General features: G+C 36.5%; 1 protein-coding gene across 1 annotated transcript; it reads left to right on the top strand.

The window, feature by feature from the left end:
* The first annotated feature begins 795 nt into the window (after positions 1 to 795).
* Positions 796 to 24,284, top strand: slc6a2 (solute carrier family 6 member 2). The gene is made up of 15 exons (XM_051901153.1): positions 796 to 1,356; positions 1,624 to 2,099; positions 3,866 to 3,997; positions 4,347 to 4,584; positions 13,933 to 14,071; positions 14,257 to 14,391; positions 14,522 to 14,625; positions 16,105 to 16,229; positions 16,422 to 16,534; positions 17,718 to 17,846; positions 18,271 to 18,370; positions 19,365 to 19,465; positions 19,905 to 20,072; positions 21,997 to 22,068; positions 22,204 to 24,284. Exons 2-15 carry the CDS (start codon positions 1,814 to 1,816, stop codon positions 22,225 to 22,227), a joined length of 1,866 nt encoding a protein of 621 aa, XP_051757113.1. The 5' UTR covers positions 796 to 1,356; positions 1,624 to 1,813; the 3' UTR covers positions 22,228 to 24,284.

Genomic DNA, 24,284 nt, shown 5'->3' with positions numbered 1-24,284 from the left:
TTTATTTATTCATTTATTTCCCACTGCAATTTCAAACAACATTTCAGTAATGATTTAGATAAAAAGATTTAGTTAGAGTAAGCTAAAAGACATCAGAGAAGGTGCCTTCCTAAAACACTTCCTGTCCAGAACAGTCTTGGACAAGCATTTACAAAACATAAGGGCTGGTCATTGTTTCTCTTTCTCTCTCTCTGTAAACATGCCTTTGACAGAAGAGTTTTAACATTTAGTGGCATCTTACACTTTGCTGCCATTGGAATATGTAGTTGCATGTTGTTGTTCATCGGGTGACAGATCTGAGTGTGGGTGGCATGTAGTACATGCTGCTAGTTTTTAAAGTATTTACAGGTGGCACAATAGTAATGTGACGTTGAAGCTTGTGCCAAAAAAAGTTCCTTCACTCTTTTGACCATTTCACTGTTGTGTTGCATCTCACTCTATTGTTTTAGCGTCTTGTGCATGAGCACTGTGTTTTTAAAACATTGTGTTACACTAAAAGAGGTTAAACTTTTAAAAACTTGTCTCGATACCCTGCCTTTTTTTATTAATTAGCGCTGTGCCTCTGCAGTTGTAATTTTTTTTTTGTGTGGCAACGCATTCTCTGTGAACGACCCACAAGTCCTGATGTTATTTATTAGGCTATTTGGGTAACACTTTACAATAAGGTTTAATTAGTTAACTACTTTAGTTAACATGAATTAAGAATGAACAATTATTCTACAGCATTTAGGCCTATTAATCTTAGTTAATGTTCATTTCAGTAGTTAGACTACTCACATTATTCAAATCAAAAGTTGTATTTGTTAACATTAGTTAATGCACTGTGAACTAACATCAACATGAACATTTTATTAAATAACATTATCAAAGATTCATGAATACTGTAACACATGTATTGCTCATTGTTCATGTTAGTTAGCCTAATACATTGTTAACGAATGAGATCTTGTCGTAAAGTGTTACCAGCTCTTTTATTATAGAGGCTATCACACAAAAAAATGTGTATGTTTTCAAACTCGTAGTAGATCTAAATGTTTAAAAAAAAAAAAAAGAAAAAAAAAATCTCGAAGGTGCTTATTTTTTTCTAAGTCCAGCGGTGGCGCACCGCATGTTTGTGGATGAGTGTGGCATTCGGGGGCGGAGGGGAAGCTTCAAAAATATTAACAAGCGACGATGATGCTGAACATATAGAAAATATCACGTGTGGAGAAACTGGATTTTGGTTTAAATGATCACAATTTATAGCCTCCAGCTGGAAGGGAGGGGAGAGTAAAACTTCCATGAGAAGCAGCAGTCTCTCATTTTCTGGATCAAGCAGGAGGGACGGATCATGGAGGGACCCCCTCATGTTGACAAGTACAGAGTCATCTTTAAATATTCCAGACTCCAAAAGCGACACTTTATGCAGATATATACAGTTATTCCATGAAGTGTGGCGCGTCCAACAGGAAATGTCGACTGGTTGTCACTAAAGTTTCTTTTCTTCGTTACCAGCGACAAAACGCTTTCGCACATTCATTGATTGTAAATCGTTTTGCGCGCTCGGTTGTTTAACATGTTGATGGTGCATGGGATGCTAATGTCTCACTGTAATAGAAAACTTTCATTTCTCCTCTCTTTCAGCTGATCTCTTCCTCACCGGGAGAGCCAACTGCTGTAGCGTTTCCTATTCATCATCATCATCATCATCATCATCCTCAGCATCATCATCATCATCATCATCATCATCAGCAGCATCATCATCGTCAGTGCGAGCGGCACGCACCTCACTTGCTCCACATCCTCGGGGCCACGAGAGCGCCTGGGCGCAAAGATGAACATCCAAGTCCTGCCCGAGCACAAACTGTCCTCGGTGGCCCCGTTGAAACAGTTTAACGTAGAGAAAAAGGAAGTGGAGCTGATCCTGGTGAAGGAGCAGAATGGGGTCCAGTACACGAACTCCTCTGTCGTGGCCTCTCCGAGCTCCCATGGCTGCGCTGAGGAGGTGGAGAGGGAGACCTGGGGAAAGAAACTGGACTTTCTACTCTCTGTCATAGGCTTTGCTGTGGACCTGGCCAATGTCTGGAGGTTCCCCTACCTGTGTTACAAAAATGGAGGAGGTAAGATTTATTTATTTTGATAGTCACCTTTACTTTGATTTTACATTAATGGCTAATTCTAATGAACAATATGAGTTTTACGTAATATAATTATTTGGTGGAGCAGCTTACAAACTTGTTGTTATTGCCTTTAATATTAATTTGAATTGCATATACTTTGTATAACAGACGCACTGTGTCTCAAACTAATTTTAAAACACATCCTGTGTTTCAGAAATACTTTTGAGTTAAATCAATTTATTGCTGTTCTGATTAGTAAGAGGATCTTAAAATAAATAAAAATGCTAGTCAAACCTGTTAACTGTTATCTTAACACATGAAAAAAAAATATTTTAAAAGATTAAACATTTTACTTTTTAAAGATTTTACTTTTTCAGAAATGAAAAGTATGAATTACCCAATAATTTATGCAGAATATTTTTTATTGTATTTCTGTTTAACAAAGCAATATGTATACTTTTAAACTATAAATGTTAGGTTGGCATATCAACATCATATAATTTAATGGCATGCGTAGCTGTAACATGTGCAGTCACCAAGATGCCGTCCTATAACGCTTACATCAACTCTGAATTTTTACGGTGAAGTTCTGGGAATGTAACCCTTTTTTTTTTTTTTTTTTTTTTTTTTTTTAAAGTGAAACAAACTTAAAGAAGCGTTTTTTAGTTTTTGTTGTTTAGATGTTAAAAAAAAACTTGCTAGGCTCAAGAGGTTTTGACCAATGATACTTGAAAGAGCTCATTTTCTAATGCCACTTTATTCCAATCATTATAACTCAAATCATTCAAGAATTATGAACCAGTTGTTTCTCTGAACAACCTGCCAGCACTTTGTGGTGGAACTAGATGTCAGTGTCAGCGAACTCATTAACTACTAGTGGGCTATTGTTTAACAGTTTTGTTATCTTTTATAATTTATGAGTAACTAAACATATTTTCTCACTCTTTAGGCGTGTAGGTCGGGCTTGAGACAGAAATGCGTTTATGACTGAAACGGACTAACTTTTTTTTGCAAAAGTGTATTCATTTTAAATGCATTATGACAATCAGTGGCCTTTTAGCAAAATAAACACATTTTCTCTGCATAAATATTATGCAGATGACAAAAAGTTTCCTTTTGTATGATAAACAAAGCACCAATTATAATATTAAAACTATAATATTGAAACCGGCTTCAGCAAAGACAAATAGAGCAGGGTAGATTTCTGACATTTCTGATTTTGAAAACATCATGGGTCAAGGGTCAGACAGTTTCATGGAAAGATAACATGTGGCATGATACCATTCACCTCTAATGTAATGGCTACACCATGAATAATTTTCACATCTGAATATATTATAATGCAAACTATGCAAAGTCAGAGTTAAGAACTGTGGTTGTATCAAACTGGCTCTAACTCCACTGCGGACCGACCATTCATTACATTAAATGACAAATCACCACCTTGGATTTACAAGGTTCTATCTGCATTCTGAGCAGTTTTGAGATATTGAGCTTCAAAGTTTTTGGGTAGAACCTTTTTTCTAAATAAAAAGTCCCAAAATGTACACAAATAAAAATAAAAAAAATCACATAATGTAAATAAGTTTTAAGTAAGTAACTCACAGAACAAGAATATGTGAATAACTCAATTTTGACAAAAATGTCAGATAGAACCTTTAATTCCAAGGTGACGAAATGCCTATTGTTCAACTGTCATTTATTCTTTGGCCATCTGTAGAATTCTGTCAGCAATCAAATGTAAAATTCTATAATGTGTCCCTCAGGTGCCTTTTTGATCCCATATATTCTGTTCCTGTTTATTGCTGGGATGCCTCTGTTTTACATGGAACTTGCCCTGGGCCAGTACAACAGAGAGGGAGCAGCTACTGTTTGGAAGATCTGCCCTGTATTTAAAGGTACGTTGACAATTTGTAAACATAAAAGATTTTGAGATGAAATATTCCATGTTCTCAAAACACTGTGAATTGCAACACGTATAACTAGTTCACTACCCAATGTTCCACTGTTCTACAGTAGCCTTTTGGATGTTTCATTTTCACACTGACCTGGCGAACACAAACCGCGTTAACTCAATGATCCATCAAAAGCTAACAACTGTGTTCATTGGGGCAGTGAACTATACAGTTATAAAGTGGCTCTGATGTGACTTTGAAGTCAATGCACACATTTTTAACTTCATATATTAAAGCAAATAGAGGCCTGAAACAGATAAAGAAAAACAAAATATTTGTTTTTCCTCCTCAGGCGTGGGCTACACTGTGATCGTCATAGCATTGTATGTGGGCTTTTACTACAACGTCATCATAGCCTGGTCTCTGTATTACTTATATGCTTCATTGACAAGTGAGCTGCCCTGGCTCAGATGTAATAACCTGTGGAACAGCCCCAACTGCACAGATCCAAAGCTCATCAATGGCACCTTCTTGGGTAATGGAACCTCCTATGCCAAGTACAAGAACACACCGGCTGCAGAGTTCTACGAGTGAGTCTAAAAATTTCTTTTTACCAACGTCTTTTGCTCTATGGCTTTGTAGTTGTAACTGAGTTTTTGTGTATTACTGCACGAGTTTACTTACAGTAGTATGAAAGCAAAGCTTAAGGTGTGACGCAATGTCAGTGTCAGTTAAAAGAATTCCGGCAGACAGCTGATAGGCTTACAATTTAATCCACAGCAGTCAGCTGTTTATAACCATAACCATGCTTATTAAACAAACTCTTTTATTTTATTTTGTCAGTAGATGTTCTAAACACATTAAAACAAGTACATGAAACATCTCCACTAACAAAATCAGTTATGAGTGATATAGCTGTTTCACTAATGAGGTGTTTTCTGATTCTTCATAATATCTGTGATGTTTTTCAACATTGATCCAAATTGTCATGTTGTACCAGTTGCTTGCCGCTTCCTAAGGAGTCTTGCTGATATAGCATGTAATGGAGCTATCACTCACCTATCGCTGTTTGGGATTTGTTTTCTATCTTTTCTTTCATTCCATTGAGCATGTAATGTTTTGCAGGGCTGGCACAAGTGTGGCACATCTGCACAGTATTGGCTTTGTAACTGTGTCTGTCTGTGTGAGATCATGAAAACTTTCTTATAGATATGGATGATTTCTTTTGGATCAGACAGGAAATGATGAAAAACACATTTCAAACCTGGCTGTGCCTGCGTCTCTGTCAGGCTGTGTTGATGGGTTTTGGGCTGTAGTTAATCATTACTGTTATTCAGGGCTGGATTTACCTCGCATTGTGACATACATAGGCAAAAGAAATTTTTGGAACACTGTATTCAAAGTTGATATTGTGGCTTTATATATAGCTAGTCAAACACTTGTATCCGTTATTATAATATTAACATTCTACCATAATCAAGCTCAAATGGAGTTAAAAGTTTTTTGACCAGTGAATGTCGGACATACATGTTTTGTCCATCATTAGAATGGACACACCTGAGGCAGTAAGTGCATCGCATTCCGTTTTCATCAATGTAATAATAAAGTTTATTGTAGCTATGTGGGAGCTCAGTTTTTTATTTATTTATTTATTTTTTTTGTCAGAAATCTCATGTCATAAAAGTTGAAGTGCTTTGCACAGGCTCTTTAAGAAAGTACTGGCTATGACTCGATGTCAAATTCTAGACTAAGACACTCTTCTCTGCTCCTCAAATACACAAAACAATAGCCTTTATATATAGTGTTTCGTATGGAAGCTTGTTTCTGCCATGAAATAAAAAAATAAAAAAGGTAATTGTGACACTTTATCTCATAATTCGGACTTTTTTTTCCTCACAATTGCAAGTTTATATCTCACAATTTTGACTTTATAACTCACAATTGCATGTTATAAAGTCAGAATTGAGAGATATAAACTCACAATTCTGAGAAAAAAAGTGTAGACGCAACTGCAAGTTTATATCACGCAATTCTGACTTTATAAGACACAATTGCAAGTTTATTTCATGCAGTTCTGACTTTATAACTCGCAATTGTGAGTTTATCACAATTCTAAGGAAAAAAAGTCAGAATTGTGAGATATGAAGTCAGAATTGCATGATTTAAAAACTTGCAATTGAGAGAAAAAAGTCAGAATTGCGAGATATAAACTCGCAATTGTAACTATAACATGGAATTGTGACTATATCATGCAATTCTGACTTTATAACTCGCAATTGCGAGAAAAAAGTCAGAATTGTGAGATAAAAACTCGCAATTACATTTTTTTAATTTTAATTTAAACTTCCATAGTTTAGCGAGTAAAGAAAACAATGTTCTTATTCAAAGAATCAGTTCTTTATTTACCCATGCATTGCAAACAAGCAGACGGTCCAAAGGCACTTCGTTCACAATAGAGGCGGGATGGAGTTATGAGGTTTGACTGACAGTTTGAGGATCCAATGGAGATACGAGGTTTAGTCTGAAGCTCTTTTTAATGCTTTTCATTGGTTAAATATTTGCAAAACCCACAGACAGATGTAAAGGCTGACCAATAGTAATGATTTATGGGGAAAAATAATGAAAAATGGAGAGATGAGGTTTCTGCCTGATATTTTAAATTTGGTTCATTTAGATTAATTGTCTTACAGAGTTTTAGCATTAGAATGAAATAATAATAAAAAATTGTAATTGCATCATTGTAATCACACTGGACGTGTGAGTATAGGCATGTGTCTAGAATGCCTATGCATAAATCCGGCCCTGCTGCTAGTTGAATGAGAAGTCAGTATGAAAGAGACTAAACTGGTGAGGTGTGTCATTGCTAGTTTAGTATTGGAAGACAGGTTGATTTCCAGCAATTCTAGCTGGTATCATAATTTTGTGGCTGGATGAGGATTCTTATCCTTGCTGAAGGAAAATTTGAAAGCAATAAGTGGTATAATTTCTTCTAGAACTATGAAGCTAAAACCTGTTTTTCTTTTTTGTTTTTCTCAGACATTAGATGTATCAGAGGCAGCCATTTGGACAAGTTTGTTGGCTTTAGTGATCACAGAGGAATACGAAAGAAAATGTTTTCAGTCTGCATTTATTCATTAGTATTGCCACATTTTAGAGTTATTTCAACTTAGAAGGCCTTTGAGGAAAAAAAACTGGGAACTGAGCAATCATAAGATCTTTCATTATTAAAGGGAAAGGTCAACTATAAAATAAAAATGGTCATCATTTACTCACCCTCATTGCGAACCTGTGTGACTTTCCTTCTTCTGTGAAACAAGAAGTTATTTTGATAGATTTTTGTCCATACAATGGAAGTCAATGGTCACCAAAACTGTTTGGTTACCAACATTCTTAATAATATCTTCTTTTGTCATTCCACAGAAGAAAGAAAGTCATATAGATTTGGAATGGCATGAGGGTGAGTAAATGATGACAGAGTTGTCATTTTTGGGTAAACTATCCCTTTAAATCCCAAGGTATATTGTAACCTGTTGCTGCTCATGGGTAGAACACAGGCACAATGATTATCTGATCGGATGCAAAAACTTTAGCTTAAAAGTGCTCAAAATTAGGTCATCACTGAAACTTTTATTTGAAACTCTGAAACTCCAGTCTACAATCTATGATGTATACAGGGATATGTGTAAAAGTTTTGATGTAGACTGAAAGGCAAGCGCTTGCACTTCAAAGAAAAGCAGTCCTTTTCTGCGTCTAAGGGAAAATCTGGCTCCTCGTGTTAGGGGAAACTAGAAGAATGCGTGGAACAATGAATAATGTACATCACTTGCACAAAATCATAGAGACACATGTCATCAGATTCTAGTGAGTTTTCCTGTGTGTTCATTCCTTCAATTTGTTGCTCAAATCTTATGTGTGAGAAATATAGATGTTTTAGCCCCAAATACAGACACATACAGTATATACACAAACTGTTGCTAAATCATACATTTATTCATTTTTTAAATTTTTTTTAAATAAGCTAAAAATGTTTTGCTATTTTCTAATGTTTTCCAGAAAGTATCATGGATAAGGATAACAAATTTGAATTGCCCTGATATGACACTGCTTCCGAGTGTGAATGTTCATCAATATATCTTGTAATATCAATACAATATTATATTATATATTGTAATTCTTCCAACCCTCAACTTATTTCTTCCCTTTTCTTGTCTTTCCTGGTGATCTACCACTTCTTGTACTTACTGCTTGTCTTGTTCTCACAGTCTGTTTAGCTGTTTCTCTCACTGTCTCCCTCTCTTGTGCTCTTGCCCGCTTTTGGACTGGTTTCCCACACAGCAGTGCTTTGAAGTGTCATTTCCCCAGCTGTCTTCTGTATGTGAGGGGATGTGGAAAGCTGTCATTTCCTCCACTCTTCCCCCCTCATGGCACTCCATTATAATAGTTTTCGGCCACCAGTAATCCTACCATCATGGGACAGCACACAGGACACAGAATATTCATTACCGTCACACATACAGCAGACTCACGTGCTCAGCAGGTGTGCCATACGCTGAATATTAAGATTAAGCAGTGTGTTGCTCAGAATAGCTAAAATGATGGAGAGAGCTACAAACCAATCACAGAAACAGCTGTTGAACCAGTAGCTATCAATCCGGACACCCCAGTCAAATTCTTTGGACTTACACAAACCCTCATGCTACACATCTTTCTAAAACAACCGACAACCAGACAAAAGCAAAAAATGACAAGCTCAACAAAGCAAATTTCATCATCTTGTGCGCCACCCACATATCCTTTCACTATGCTGTCTCTGCTGATCTTGACATGTTCGAGTCAATCACTGTTTGTTGAGAATAATGAACCGTTACTGCTCCATTGTATTGTTTTACACAGCGGGTGTCCTAAATCTAATTATTCCATCATTACTGAAATCTTGTTACATCACACACAGTCTCAGATTTAACACCCGACTGATGTCATGAAGACAGAAATAGTGGATTTCGAGGAAAAAAATATAATCATTTGGAAAGCCAAGACAGAGATTTTTAAAATACTTATTTTGCCTTTAAATAAGAATCAATACAAATCAATAAAATAATAAGCAAACACATAATAATGAACTACTAGTATGTAGGTTAATTATAATGTGCTTGTTTGATTTTGTTTTTTTAATTTTTGCCTTTTTTATCATCATGAAGTTTAAACAAATACCATGGGGTTGTGTTTCAGTAAGTACACTTATTAATCTGATATGAAGGTTATAAGTCTCACTATTTATTTGCAATGCTTGTTTCAATTAATTACAAAAATAAAAAGGAAGGAAATATGAAATATATATATAAACAGCAGTGAACTCATGTCAGCCTGAGGGGTCCATAACCACAACGAATGTGCGGTTTCACAAACACATCTTAGGACATTCTGTTGCCTGTTATGAAAACAAATATAATTTGCTCTAGAGTTAAGCAAGCTGTGATGAGACTTCACATGCCATCAGAGTTCTCTTGTGTGGCCGTTTTCTGGCTTAGGGTACATAGCTGAGGATATGCTGAAATCATTGGTGTTTGGATTTAGCTTGGCAAGGACAGGACATCAGATGAATGAAGAGCTCTAGAGGGAACGCTTGCCAAGATACTCGCCAATCTAATGTAATTATTCAATTAGAGGGAGGCTGTGCTCACATCTGTCCTGACCAAACCACTGTCACACAGATTGAGTTGAAGCTCCAGATCTGCTGCCGCAGAATGAAAAGAGTGGTCTGTTTTTGAATTTAGGAAGATTATCCAGGACGGTTTTGCTGTTTGTGTGTTCTTGGACTATAAATTATCACAGTTGCTTTTGTCATTGTGTAACACAATGATCTGTCATTGTCATTTGCTATAAATAACAAGTCATGGGATCCTTTAAAAGGCAGCATAAAAGTGCATGTGAAAGTCCAAGGTCAAAGAATGAACAAAAGGTGACCATGATGTTTCATCCTTATTACTGTCATATTATTTATTTTATTTTTAATTTTTAATTTTTTTTTTGCTTGTGCATGTTGAAAAGTTCATTAAGACTGAGGTCACATGCAACATTTTGTTATACCTGTAGTCTACTGCACTAGTCAAGCATTTGTTGTGTAACATTTTTTTTCCGAAAGCAGCTTAACATAAAATAGCGTAAAATGTGAGTGAGCTCATTTGTGAAAGTATTTATTGTCATGACAGACTGATCTAATCAAAGAGATTTGTATAGGGTGCAAGTATGTTAAAGGGCCAGGTGTCAAATGAAATGTCACAGAGGGTGGATTGAAGGTCAAGCTGTAGCAGGACAGGCGGGTCAACAAGTCCTAGCGTGATGTCATTGGCAATGATGACGCAGATTGGAAACTTCAAACACTCTGAATGAGTGGACAGGGATTGGACCGTCTCCTGTATCTTGAACCTTGAGGGTTTGTCTGGCTTTCCTTTTCTTCATTAACTCAGCCTAGATGTCTTCATCATCCATGTTTCTGTAGACCTCACACTCACGTTTATTCCCTTATTCCCAGTGCACGACCAGATTTCTTGTTTGATGAGAAGTTGAGCAATTTTCAAGCTCTCTCCAGCTTTAAAGTTTAAAGTGTTACTCCTAAAGACAAGTGTCTTAGTTTGGAATGTCGCAAAACCAAACCTTTACTGAATCCTTTACTGATACTGATTTACTGTCTACATTATAAAATTAAGATGTGGCATATTATGCAGAAACATCACACATGTAGGAGATTAATCAGTTGGGCTGAACAGATGGGGAAAATTTTGAAAAAGGAATCATTTGGGGATGACACGTTATCACTTGACAGCTGTCCTAAGGCTAATTTTCTTGGTCTTCAGTCTTATTTTAAAGGGGTGGTTGATTATGATTTCACTTTTTTAAACTTTAGTTAGTGTGTAATGTTGCTCTTAGAGCATAAACAACATCTGCAAAGTTATGACGCTCAAAGTTCAATGCAAAGGGAGATATTTTCTTTTAAAGAATTCTCTGTTTAAGGACTACAACAAACGGCTGGTAGGGACTCCAACGAGCTTCTTCCCGGGTTAGTGACATCACTAACCCTAAAATTTACATAAACCCTGCCCCGAGAACATGCAACAAAGGGGTCAAGGCCATGTTGGGCTGTTTTAGGGAAGAGCAAGAGTTGTTGTAGTAGAGTATGCCATGCCGCCATTTTATGCTGGACTGCTTCACAAACGAGGGTCAATTCAACACTGCATTTGCACAAAAGATTAACATGACGCCACATGCTAGTCTATGAGTTGAATCAACTCCACAGCAACTACATAAATTTATCCACTAACCATTCAGAAACGTCTAGTTGCATTCTGAGGGGCCCGTTTACACAGAACATGGTTTTCTATTCCATTGCGCTACTTTTCCATTGTTTTTCATGTAAACACGCACTAGACGGACGTGCATGACCGTTATGCTCGCGTCTTGCGTCTTTTGCAGTGCCTCGCACATGAGCGCCGCATTTTTAAGACGCTGTGTCAAGTTGAAAGAATTTCAACTTTTACACCCAGCGCCGCTCATCACTGTCAGTTCCCGTCAGACCAATCAGAAGAACTTGGAGGCGGGGCAAGCGTTGTGAGCTTCTGTTTACAGTAGCAAGTTGGCATGACAACCGTTTTATGTGTCCGTTTTTGCCGTTATTGCATCACGTCTTGAAAGCGCGTCTTGAGACCCTCGCATTCTGCGCTGCGCTTTTTTTAAAACCATTCTTGAGCGCTGCATCTCGCATTTTTAGATGCAAAGACGCGTTCTGTGTGAACAAGCCCTAAAAGTTGTAACTTCTTCCTGAGTCTCTCCATCAGTGTCCGACTCTGGTTTGAACAATGTAAGGCTGAACACAGTTACTGACTATTGTCATTTTGGCTGTGTGAGTTTCTCCAGCTTTGTTGTTGAGCAACTGAAGAGTGAACTGTTAAAGCTCCACCCTCTTCTGGAAAGCAGCTGGGAGCAGCAGCTCATTTGCATTTAAAAGGACACACAAAAATGGTGTGATTTTGCTCACACCCAAATAGGGGCAAATTTGACAAGCTATAATAAATTATCTGTGGGGTATTTTGAGCTGAAACTTAAGAGACACATTCTGGGGACACCAGAGACTTATTACATCTTGTAAAAGGGGCATTATAGGTCCCTTTAAAAGTAAAATAGAAATGGATAAAATCTGCTTCCATTCATATCATGGCTACTAAAGTTGGAACTCATAAACAAAGTGTATTCAAACAGAGCAGCATTCGTTTTTCCTCTACAAGATACCTCTTTCAGAAGGAAAGGCTACAGCAATGTTCTGGCAGTGCTATAGGGGTTTGTTTATAATGTAAGAACAATGGCCTGTACTGTTTCTCCTCTTTGAACCTCACTGGGAGGTGCAGCAAAGGAATCATTTAGATCACATTCTACAGAGACTCTTTTCATGGGGTCTATCCAGACATTTTGCTAGAAACCAGCAATAATATTCATCATTGGATGGTTGAGAAACCTTTGGTCTTAAACACTGTTCACCTCTTTTTTATTCACCCAGCCATAAAAATGTTAGAAACATAAGTCATCCCTCTTGGGGAGCTATAGAACCTGAGGGGAAAAGGGGTTTATGGGTAATTTAAGATCTGGAAAATCTTTTGAAACGATTGACGCAGCACGGTGTGTGTGACATAGACTGAAATTGGCTGAATGGTTATATGTCTGAGTATTTTGTTATGTGGATTTTTAGTTTGTAGTTCTACCTGGTTTCCTTTCTCCTCTTGTTATTCCCTCATTGTTCTTACCCGTATCATACCAATTAGCCCTTGTGTATATACTGTAAGCCCTTGCGTTTCCATTGTTCTTTGTTAGGTCTTGTCCTTACATGGATGTATTGTTTGATGAGCTTATTTCTATTGCCTCGTTTCTGTGTTTCTCCTATATTATATAATTTCATACACTGCATTTAGATCCAGTGCTCCATATTTTATGAGATCCTATTGTTGCACCAGTGAGAGACAATTTTTTTAATATAATATAGTCAAACCTGCCATTTGAAGTGGTCCTCGCTATTTTGAAAGGCTCATAATATGCCTGAATCATGTTTTTCATCAAATTTATAAAAGCTTTTGTGAAGATTAGGTTAATGTTAGTATAAAATAAACATCAGGACAGAGAGGACTGACTAAAGGAAACAGACGTAAAACAAGAGTGAGTGTAAGCATAACATATAAAGCACATAAAAGGGTGTAAGAATGTGCTATAAAAACAAGATATAGTTCCCTAGAAGGAGTTGGTGTTGACTAAAATCTTTGTAGTTGTAGATTCTTTATAGGATCTTAAGTTATCAGGGCAAGGTTTCATCATACATTGACTTGTATGATGAACATCCCTTTCTATTTTATACATTCAAGAGGGATACTTAACCCCCTTTTCCAAGTATTATAAGAGCAGTGACGTCAAGTGACAAGCTACTCCCACATCCTCCCAGAATTTCAGTGGTTTGTAACTCAGTGAGGCCCCCCACACCCCGGTGTAGAGGGTGTTCCTTACACCAATGGACCTGGACAGTATTTATTCAAAAGCAGTTTTTGTGTGAAGATGAATATTTTTACGCTATTCTCTTGGAGCAAAACTAAAAATAGAGTGCATAAAAATAATGGATGTTTTATTTGTTGGAGATTCATTGATATGATTCATCCATAATTTGATAAGGAAAACACTCAAAAGAATCTTGTGGTCCCAGAAGGATTGTGGCCCAGGACTCTTCTTTGAACAAGCCTTTGAACAAGGCGCACAACACTACATTTCTCTAGAAAGAATGTTATAGTATTCCAAAATATTTTTTATTTAAAATGTGTGAAAATATGCCATATAAAAATGCTCTTATCGCAAAATATCAAATTAGGACAGTAATTTTTTAATGTAACTTGCCATTTCTCCTCCTCCAGACGAGGGGTGCTGCACATTCATGAGAGTAAAGGCATCGATGACCTGGGTCTTCCTCGCTGGGAGCTCACCATCTGCCTTGTTGTGGTCGTCTTCATCCTCTACTTCAGCCTATGGAAGGGAGTCAAATCCTCTGGAAAGGTGCAAAAACTCTTAAATGATAATTGCAGTATAGATGATTGATTTTGTCCTTTCTGTCAGTCATGAGTCTAATACTTTTCTCTCTGTATTTAGTAATAATATTTTCAATTTATGTAGCACTTTTCATTGTAAAGCAATCTCAAGTCAATAGGCAAAAATTGACAGAGCTCTATTTGTGTGTTTAGGTGGTGTATATTACAGCTACTATGCCCTACATAGTGTTGTTGGTGTTGCTGATTCGAGGCATCACTCTCCCTGGTGCAATGAATGGAATTAGGGCATATCTCCACATTGACCTAAAGAAGCTCAATAACCCTCAAGTAAGTTCATGCTAATAGGGCTCAACTTATTTGATGAAATAATTTCATATATTTATCATGAACCTTAAAAAAAATAGTCACATGACATACTTCTCTTAGATAGATTGACACTTATTTTTGTTTGCTGCAGGTATGGATTGATGCAGCTACTCAGATATTCTATTCTCTAGGAGCTGGGTTTGGAGTCCTTATTGCCTTCGCTAGCTACAATAAATTTGACAATAACTGCTACAGGTACGACAAATCTTTGATACAAGTGGTAAGTTCTCTAAAAATAACTTCTCATCAGAATTACAGAATGACCCAATTCTTCCTTAGCGGTCACTAAAAACAGGTTCCAATGTGAGTAAAATAATCTTACCTGAAGGCTTATATTATTGATTTATTGATCTGTTAGCCCATGTCCATTCCACACTGCAGCTCAACAATGGTAGTCCGCTGAAACTGTGAAGCTGCGGCTTTGCTTGCTTATGGATTGAAGTTCTCATGGGAAAACCAGCATGCTGTTTCCAGAGACAAAAGTTAGGAAAAATTGTTGGTGGGGCCAGCAGGTGGCAATCACCTTGTAGGCTTTGTGGATAACAGTCTGTTAAGATTCTCAGGAGGTCAGGATGTTTCACCACTCATTCGGTTGTGCACTGAGAATTTAATCTCATAATACTTAATTACATCACAAGACTAGTTAACTTAAGAGTTTTTTATTGCAGAGGTGGAAATTACAAGAGGTGGAAACTGTCAGGGTAAGGATGAAAGAATGAAAGAAGTTTTTCAGTTAATAATCAATTTGTCAGGTACCTTTAAAGTTTAAATTGATACACAGTTTAATTCTTCACAAAAGGCTTATGGATGAGGTGGATTCCTTTCATGTATTAAGAGTTTTAAAGAGGCAAAACACAGATTATACATCTGATCATTGCCCACTTCGGTTTGCTTGTGTTAAATTGCTTTCAATCATGCTTTTGATGCCTAGTCAGTAAAGCACGTTAATGACTTACAGTCAGCAGTATTGATTTCACATCCCAGTATGTTAACGTCTAAAGCTGGAACCCCACTGATCCAACAGGTTTTTGTTCTCCAGGGAACAGATGTTTTACTAAGACCTAAAATCTACAGTCCTGTCAAAATATTTGTTAACAAAATATTTGTTTCTGAAATAAAATTAAGAACACCAATTAAAATGTCAGTTTAAAATATTCATGTTCACATTATTTACATTTAAATAAGCTAGTGCGTATAATATTCCGCAGCATTTTTCACCTTTTCAGTATTTGGCCACCAGGATAATAAGTTGCAAGCAGATGGCTGCTCAGATTTATGTGCTTCTTCACAGACTACACTAAATGGTTCCACCCTAGGTCACACACTTTAAAATGTTCAAAATCAGACATGATTTGTATTCTTATATTCTTTCTTCTTAGACCTGGTCTTTGTTTGGTTATGATTTTGGCTATTGTAATGTCTAGTCGTTGCAACTGGCAGACATTGTGGGAACATGGAAACAATCTTTACTAAACCCTAAACTAAACAGTTTGTGCTCTGCACAGGAACCATCTAAATGAATCTTGATAGAGACTTGAGCGGATCCACAATGAGGTTAAGCCACATCTTTGGCATTGCCTCACTGTGGGTTTTAAGTGTTCATGTCATAAATCCTTCTCAGCAGTTTTGAGACTTAAGGTGTAATGTAAACTTTCATTTTGTGCTTTGTTGCAGGGATGCTATTCTGACCAGCACAATAAACTGCATAACCAGTTTCTTCTCAGGGTTTGCCATCTTCTCAGTACTGGGGTATATGGCTGATCAACATGGTGTCAACATAAAGGATGTGGCCACTGAGGGTCTGTTACTCCCACATCTTCACTGTCCTGTCTTTTTTATGTATTACTCACCCTTTTCATGTTTCTCAATTTTCCACTGTGTATTTTTCTTTCTTTTGTGGTAAACCAGAGTGTGACCCTAAACTAATGTTTTTGTTATAGTACAGTGTCTATCTGCTGATCTGTGTTGTAATTGTTTATATCTGTGTGCAGGAGCTGGACTGGTGTTTATTATCTACCCAGAAGCAATTTCAGCTCTACCTGGATCTACATTCTTCGCGATAGTCTTTTTCATTATGCTTCTGACACTTGGAATTGACAGCTCTGTAAGTGCAAATGAATCTTGTTATTGTCTAGGTTCATATGCTTTCAGATGGTATTGTCTTTTTATGGTAAAGAGCATGCTTAGAGTTCTTTTTGTTAAACACACCGTTTAATTTGCCAGCTCTATCTCACATGAAATTGAATAGACAAAAAATACATACAAATACACTAACAATTAATACTAAAACTAAAATTGTGTGGCTCTAAAATATACTTCCTATCTTCAAAGCTGCAGTCCATAACTTTTTTTGATTAAAAATTATCCAAAATTCATTTTTGAGCAAGTACATAACCAGCCATTGTTCAAAACACTCTCCTTACCTTAGCCCGATTCACAACGATAAGCTTGTAATAATGTTTTATAATAAAATCGGTACTGGTGGGTTTTCGCGGGAAATTTGAGCATGCAGCCGTTCATCTTCGCGTCATTACATCACGTCTGTAAACAGAAAGGAGTCCCAGCTAGTAGGCTATATCTCATGCGAGGATGCTGCAGGTGGCGGATCATTTATAGCGTTTTCTCACAGCAGCTGGAATAATTAAATTTATCATTTTGATGGCGGATTGTAATCCAGAAAGGTCCAAATGACAATCATCAGTGACAACTGGAGATTCACCTGTAGACAAAAGCAAAAGAGTTCGGACTGCGGAGTGGCTACAGAAATTGAAAACTACAGGTAACGCTAATACACACTAAAAACACAGTCACGCAATGCTGATGTTGTTAACATTAACAATTTGAGAACAAAGTATAACAATAATAATAATTTGCACGGTTTGACGTGATCCAAGCTAAGCGATCGTTAGATTTAATCACCATTGGCAGCGCGATTTTTTTCTTTTTTTTTTTTTTTCTTCTCCCTCAGTTGGTCAGAACAATGTTACTTAATTGTTCAGATGACATTTTCCAGTGAAAATTCTTATTTTGGTCATACTTCCAGGACGTAGAATTTGTGTTTCTGAAGTACAGTATCCACACAGATGTTACATTAGATTCATCACCAAACATTAGATTCATCCGCGCTGAGGAGCCGTGCCTATGCACAACCCACGTAAAGATGATAATTATGCAGAACTGCAATTGCAGGTTTCAAACTGAGATGGCGACAAAGAGGCAAAACTTACTGTCTGCAGTAAAAAAAGAGTAAAATATATTCCTTTTATTTGATATAATGTCCTGTTTAGATGGGCGGCATGGAGGCAGTAATCACTGGGCTCTCAGATGACTTCAAAATCCTCAAGAGGAATAGAAAGTTATTTACGTTTGCTACAGCATTTGGGACATTCCTAGTAGCCCTTCTGTGCGTCACAAATGTAAGTCTGTTGGGTCTGTGTCATTTAATTTTAAGTCCAACAATTGCCTGTGTTTAGGCAGTATCACAATATGAAAATACATTTGTTGATATTTGTTTTTTTGTCAAATTATAAATATCAAATATCCAAAATTGTAAATATTTTTCTGTTTTTACTGCACAATATTTGCAGTATTCATTGTATTTAGATTCAGTGGTGTCATCCATGTGATTGCATCAACTGAAGCTACACTGTGGATCATTTCAACATATATTGGCTTATACTCAAAATAAGAACTTGGCATAGTGTTTTTTGTGAATACATTTTTATATGATTACTTAGGCTAAATCCACAATACAAAATTACATGCAAAGAATATAATGATGAATTCATCAATAGAAGTCCTTTATTCAGCAGCATTTGTCTTGTATCTCGGTCATGACAGGGAGGGATCTATGTGTTGACCTTGTTGGACAAGTATGCTGCAGGGACATCCATTCTATTTGGGGTGCTGATTGAGGCCATTGGAGTATCTTGGTTCTATGGTGAGCAGATATAAACTACATACATTCATGTTTATAGATCATCTTCCACTACTGATCCAACCTAATTCACATTTACATAGACTTTACATAGACCATATAATGATGATCCTTCCATGTAATCTGTAAATCTGTATGTTCGTTCATGTTTTCGTTCATGTAATAACATAATTTCTTGCATCTAGTAAAATTATTGTGTTTTACAGCACACTGTTGTTGTGTGCTATAGTCTTCCTGTATTAGTATCTCAGTCTTACTCCCAGGGGTACTCAGCTTCACACATTTTAGATGTTGGCAGTTCACCTCGATGGCTGGTGCAGGATTCTGGGGGCATCTTTCTCCACAGACAACCATTCAATAGTAGCTGTATATTTAGACAAAAATATATGTAAAGTCTGCCCCCAGAACGGTGTAGTTTTTGCATCTTCCAGCAGGATTGAGAAACACAAGCATTTATCTCATCAATGTGGATACATATATCTTTTTTTTTATTTTTTTTTTTTATTTATTTTTTTTTTATTATTATTTCAAAGCATATATAGTTTTAGTTGCAGACAACCCGTGCAAGGAATGGTAGGTCATTTATTATAGTCCTACTATGTATACAGTGAATTTTTAAAATTGTGCATTATCTGTAAAATTCTTTTCACAATAACTCAGGAAAGATCCTTGGCTAATTCATGAATATAAGGATCAGTAACTCCCACTGGAGCAAATATTTACAAATAGTTCAAAGCCTCTGGGTTAAAAAAAAATTCAAGATTATTGGCACTGCATTCCGTGTCGTTGCTTCCTGACATCGAACGCTTCTCATATCTCCTTTAAATTGCATTATGTAACTTTTGAACACAGTTCTGTCTAAGAGTACAGTACAGAGAGTTCAGATCATCATTGATATTGTAAGAAGAGAAGCCACCATTCAGAGAAAGGTCTCGGGTTCCTGTATCTTAAAATGATGTCCAGATGCTGCTAATTTCTTCGTGTATTTGCCTCTTAGGCGTGGACAGATTTAGTGAGGACATTGAACGCATGATGGGCTTCAAACCAGGGATCTACTGGAGGCTCTGCTGGAAGTTTGTCAGTCCAGTGTTCTTATTGGTGAGTGAAAAAGAACGAACACAAGACCTGATGTGACTTTTAGGGATATTATGTCCCATCTCTGCCCACTGTTAGATTACACTTTAAACCAGTTTTGTCAGTTAACTTAAAAATGTACTTTATGTGGTATCTGTGGTTTTTAGGAGCATGTCTGTAATATTTTCTGATATGAGTAAAGGGTGACATATTCACTCTGGGATGTAACCTAACCTACAGTACCACAGCAGTTCTTACAGGCTAAAAGGGGAAACTTTTCCTCATTGTTCAGATAAAACAGGCACCTCATTTGGATGTGAAATACAGCTGATACAATTTAATAGTTTCAACCAAAAAAAATACTTGATTTATTCTCTTATGCTGACAAATCTGATTCTTTTGTACAGAATAGTGAATTACTTCTTATTGTTTCTGTACTTCCTGACTTCTATTTTCTGTGCAGTTTGTGGTGATCGCCAGTATTGTTACTTCCGGCGACCTGAGATATGATGAATATACTTTCCCTTACTGGTCAAATTTTGTGGGCTGGTCCATAGCCTTGTCCTCCATGCTGTTTGTACCCATCTATGCCATCTACAAATTCCTCAGTATGCCAGGAAGCTTCAAAGAGGTTAGCAAACACATACACTCATACATACTCATACAGCAAGTTATTGATACTATAACCCACATCTTAAAGGGATAGTTCACCCAAAAATGAAAATTCTGTCATTATTTACTCACCCTCAAGTTGTTCCAAACCTGAATGAATTTCCATGAATATGGGTAACCAAACAGTTGATGTAGCCATTGACTTCTATATTAGGAAAAAAAAAAACTATGAAAGTCAATGGGGTCCCATCAACTGTTTGTTTACCCATATTCTTCAGCATATCTACTTTTGTGTTCAACAGAAGAAAGAAATTCATACAGGTTTTGAACAACTTGAGGGTGAGTAAATGATGACAGAGTTTTTTATTTTTGGGTGAACCATCCCTTTAAAGGGTTAGTTCACCCAAAAATGAAAATTATGTCATTAATTACTCACCCTCATGTCATTCCACACCTGTAAGACCTTCACTCATCTTCAGAACACAAATTAAGATATTTTTGATAAAATCCGATGGCTCAGTGAGGCCTCTATTGACAGCAAGACAATTAACACTTACAGTGCCCAGAAAGCTACTAAAGACATATTTAAAACAGTTCATGTGACTACAGTGCTTCAACCTTAATATTATAAAGCAACAAGAATACTTTTTGTGCGCCAAAAAAAAAAAAAAAAATAACGACTTTATTTAACAATATCTAGTGATGGGCGATTTCAAAACACTGCTTCATGAAGCTTCGAATCTTCACAAATCTTTTGTTTCGAATCAGATGTTCAGAGCGTGAAAGTCACATGATTTCAGTAAACTAGGCTTCGTTACGTCATAAGTGTTTCGAAATTTCAATGGTTCACATGACTTTGGCAGTTTGATTCACGCTCCATACCTCTGATTAGAAACAAAAGATTTGTGAAGATTCGAAGCTTCATGAAGCAGTGTTTTGAGAGCGTCCATCACTAGATATTGTTGAATAAAGTCATTATTTAGTTTTTTTGGTGCACAAAAAGTATTCTCGTCGCTATTAAGGTTGAACCACTGTAGTCACATCAACTGTTTTAAATACGTTTTTAGTAGCTTTCTGGGCACTGTAAGTGTTAATTGTCTTGCTGGCGATGCAGGCCTCACTGAGCCATCGGATTTTATCAAAAATATCTTAATTTGTGTTCTGAAGATGAACGAAGGTCTTATGGGTGTGGAACGACATGAGGGTGAGTAATTAATAACAGAATTTTCATTTTTGGGTGAACTAACCTTTTAACCATAACAGAAAACTTTATACTTTTTTACTATTTTAAAATTTAGCTCACTTCTGGGTACAAATTTGTCCCCAAAATATGGTTAAGTTGGTACACAAACATACTGGGGAAAAAAAAAAAATATATATATATATATATATATATATATATACACAAACACACACACATTTTCATACCTAGTTCTTATGTTCTTCAATTGAAAAAATACATTTTATAATTATATTTTACATGATGTCAAGTCAGATTATAGTAGGTGTTACATTAGTACACCCCTTCACCCCTCACTAATAAGAACACTTCACAGACAAACTTCCAGCAGAGCCTCCTGTAGACTCTTTGTTTGATTCCCATCTTGTGTTCAATGTCCTCAACAAATCTGTCCTTGACTTAAATCTGCTTCATCACTTTGTGTGGTCCTAGAACTGTGAGGTATTTTCATCTGTAAATGCGTCACTTCCCAAAGCCACAAACATGCTACTGACATCTGGCTCAGTGCTTTTACATTCATATTTTCCACAAGCGGCATTCTACCTTAAATGGCTTCAGAGATCATCTAACATATGAAGAATAAAATGCCACATTGCCATCTGTTTCAAAGCAGATAATTGAGTTTTTGTTTAGGTTTGTGGTTCATTATTGCTTTGTGTTTATGCCTGCTAGTTCACTTTGTTTTGACTCTCTTCCATTGCAGAGGATAGCGTACTGCATTACTCCAGAACATGAACATCACATGGTGGCCGAGGGTAATGTCAGACAGTTCAAGGTAAGAACTGAGTATAATGCAAAGTATAACATTTACAATTACTTGTTTACCAATATTTAGCTAAGAGAGTATAGCCCTTTCGCAAAACAAATGTCCTTACATTTTTCTATTGTCCATTATGTCCTGTTTTTCCAGCTCAGACATTGGTTATCCATCTGATGAAGGGGTCAGGTGGGAATTCCCTACTGCTACTTGAATGCTGGAGAAGATATGGTGTGTGTGAGAGAGAAAGGTTTCTGCAAAGATCTCTTACTGTATGAAAAGTGTCCCCTGAGAAAAGGACAGAATGAAGCGATGGCTTTGTGCGTTTCCCAACCACACACTATACTGTCCAGTCTGCTCCATTTGTGTTCAGTGGTTGACTTGAATTTTTTTTTATATTGTAGGGCAAAATAAATGTTGTGCCTGTACTTTTTTTTAAAAATCACACCCTTATGTTGTATTCCGAATACCTCTCAAAAGACCTCAGAAATCTTCAAAACACATAATTTTTTACATTAAACACATATGTTTTTCTCTTTATAAATCATTTTTTGGTTCTAGTTTTGCGTTTCTTTGATGGTTATAGGTCATTGTTGGTAAAATATTATCCTCTATGGTTGGGCAGTTGAATGTGTGTTTATATGGAATTAAGTGGGTGTGACAGCTTAATTTACACCCTAGGTTTAAGTTTTACTGTAGGTGACACGCTGAGAAATGGAAACGCCCTTGATATTCCAGGAAATCTTTCAGGCCATATAACAGGCTTGGAGCGTTTTGAGTCATTGCTACAGTATATGTTATCGTGCAGCTGTGAGTTTCTCACATTTTACCTTGTTTCCCAAGAATGGTTTGATTGTGCAACAGCTGGCTTACATCAAGGGTCCACCAAGAATTATCTCAAGCACATCTTTTCCCTTTTTGACACACCTCACAAAGCAGACATACACCACTGTGTCAGTGCCTTATCTAGCCATAAACTTCCTGTCATTAAGCCTCTCATCCTTATGAAGAGAGTGCAGGGACGTTCTTCATGACTAAAGCATCTCATTGAGAGAGAGTCTCAATTAACTCCATGCCAAGGGGAATTTATACTCGTAGCTTTCAAAATGAACTGAGATCCAATGATATGCCTCAAGTAGAGCTCAAGAGCTCTTCTTTTGTTATATTTGAATATAAATAAGGGGAAAGGGATTTTTAGTTTTTTGAGTCAATGGATCAATATTTTGTTTTAATTATGGCCTTGGATTAGAGCAACATTTATTTAGGACCAATTAGCTAAACTCGTGACTAAAAAAGATTGTATGTCAAGAATTTTTTTGCATCTTCCAAGAGATTCAAAAACAACAGATCAAACACATTATATTTTGAACTTAAGAACTTTTTGAAGTCCAGATGACCATGTATAGCTTACTAGTGTTTGGATACACTTGGCAGGGGTTTAGCTTATTTAGTCGAATTGTGTTTGATTGGACAAAAGTTTTACTGAAAATCTCTTTAATCTGACAATTCAATTAATTGAGCTTTTGTGGTACAGTCCCATTATCATGTGGTCCCTTTGAACATTTCAAGCCTTTTATGGGTTGTGTGTGTGTCCATGTGCGAGTATAGATAACAGGTTTGGTTTCTTAGGTTTTCAAACCAGTCAAGATCAATTGTCTATGTGGTTGTTTTTGTTTCAAGATGACGAATACATTTTGTGGTTCACCATGGCTTTCTCGCTTGAAGGAAATGTTTTAACATTTTTAAGTGCCAAAATCAACTCCCTGTTTGTTTGTGTTTTATTTATTTGTGTAGAGTAATTTTGAATACAAAAAAAACTACAGATCACCGGTAGGAAGCAAGCAACATATGTGGATTATGAAATATAAAGAGATACAAATATATTCTTTTGTTATATATCTAATATTGTATGTATCAAATTCTTTATAAAACGTGAATGTAAAACATTTTAAGCAAAGTGTCTACTGTTATATCATGCTTTGTGATGTCGGTAAAGATATAAGTATACAGAAATGTATTATTCCGTGTAACCGGGGGTGTCATAGCCACATGAATGTAAACGGAGCAGCTCTGGCATTTCTGAGTGATGCTTACAGAATAATGTGTACATCTACAAACTCGTCCTTTTGATTGTGTGACAAATATATATATAAAGAAGTCAAAATATGCACATTATAACAATAAAGTCCTTTCCAGTACACAAATAAAGTAAAAAAAGTGTTTTGTCTTCTTAA

Source organism: Ctenopharyngodon idella, chromosome 7 (genome assembly GCF_019924925.1).
Source record: "Ctenopharyngodon idella isolate HZGC_01 chromosome 7, HZGC01, whole genome shotgun sequence".
NCBI classification, from domain to species: domain Eukaryota; kingdom Metazoa; phylum Chordata; class Actinopteri; order Cypriniformes; family Xenocyprididae; genus Ctenopharyngodon; species Ctenopharyngodon idella.
Note: the sequence above shows the minus strand (reverse complement) of the source record. Positions and strands in the feature narration are given on the sequence as shown.

Bases quoted from the DNA above. Each gene is read 5' to 3' on its own strand.
- slc6a2 (XM_051901153.1), top strand. From the start codon at position 1,814: ATGAACATCCAAGTCCTGCCCGAGCACAAACTGTCCTCGGTGGCCCCG. The intron at 16,535-17,717 runs GTAAGTGCAAAT...TGTCCTGTTTAG, and splicing joins CACTTGGAATTGACAGCTCT to ATGGGCGGCATGGAGGCAGT. The intron at 22,069-22,203 runs GTAAGAACTGAG...CTGTTTTTCCAG, and splicing joins GTAATGTCAGACAGTTCAAG to CTCAGACATTGGTTATCCAT.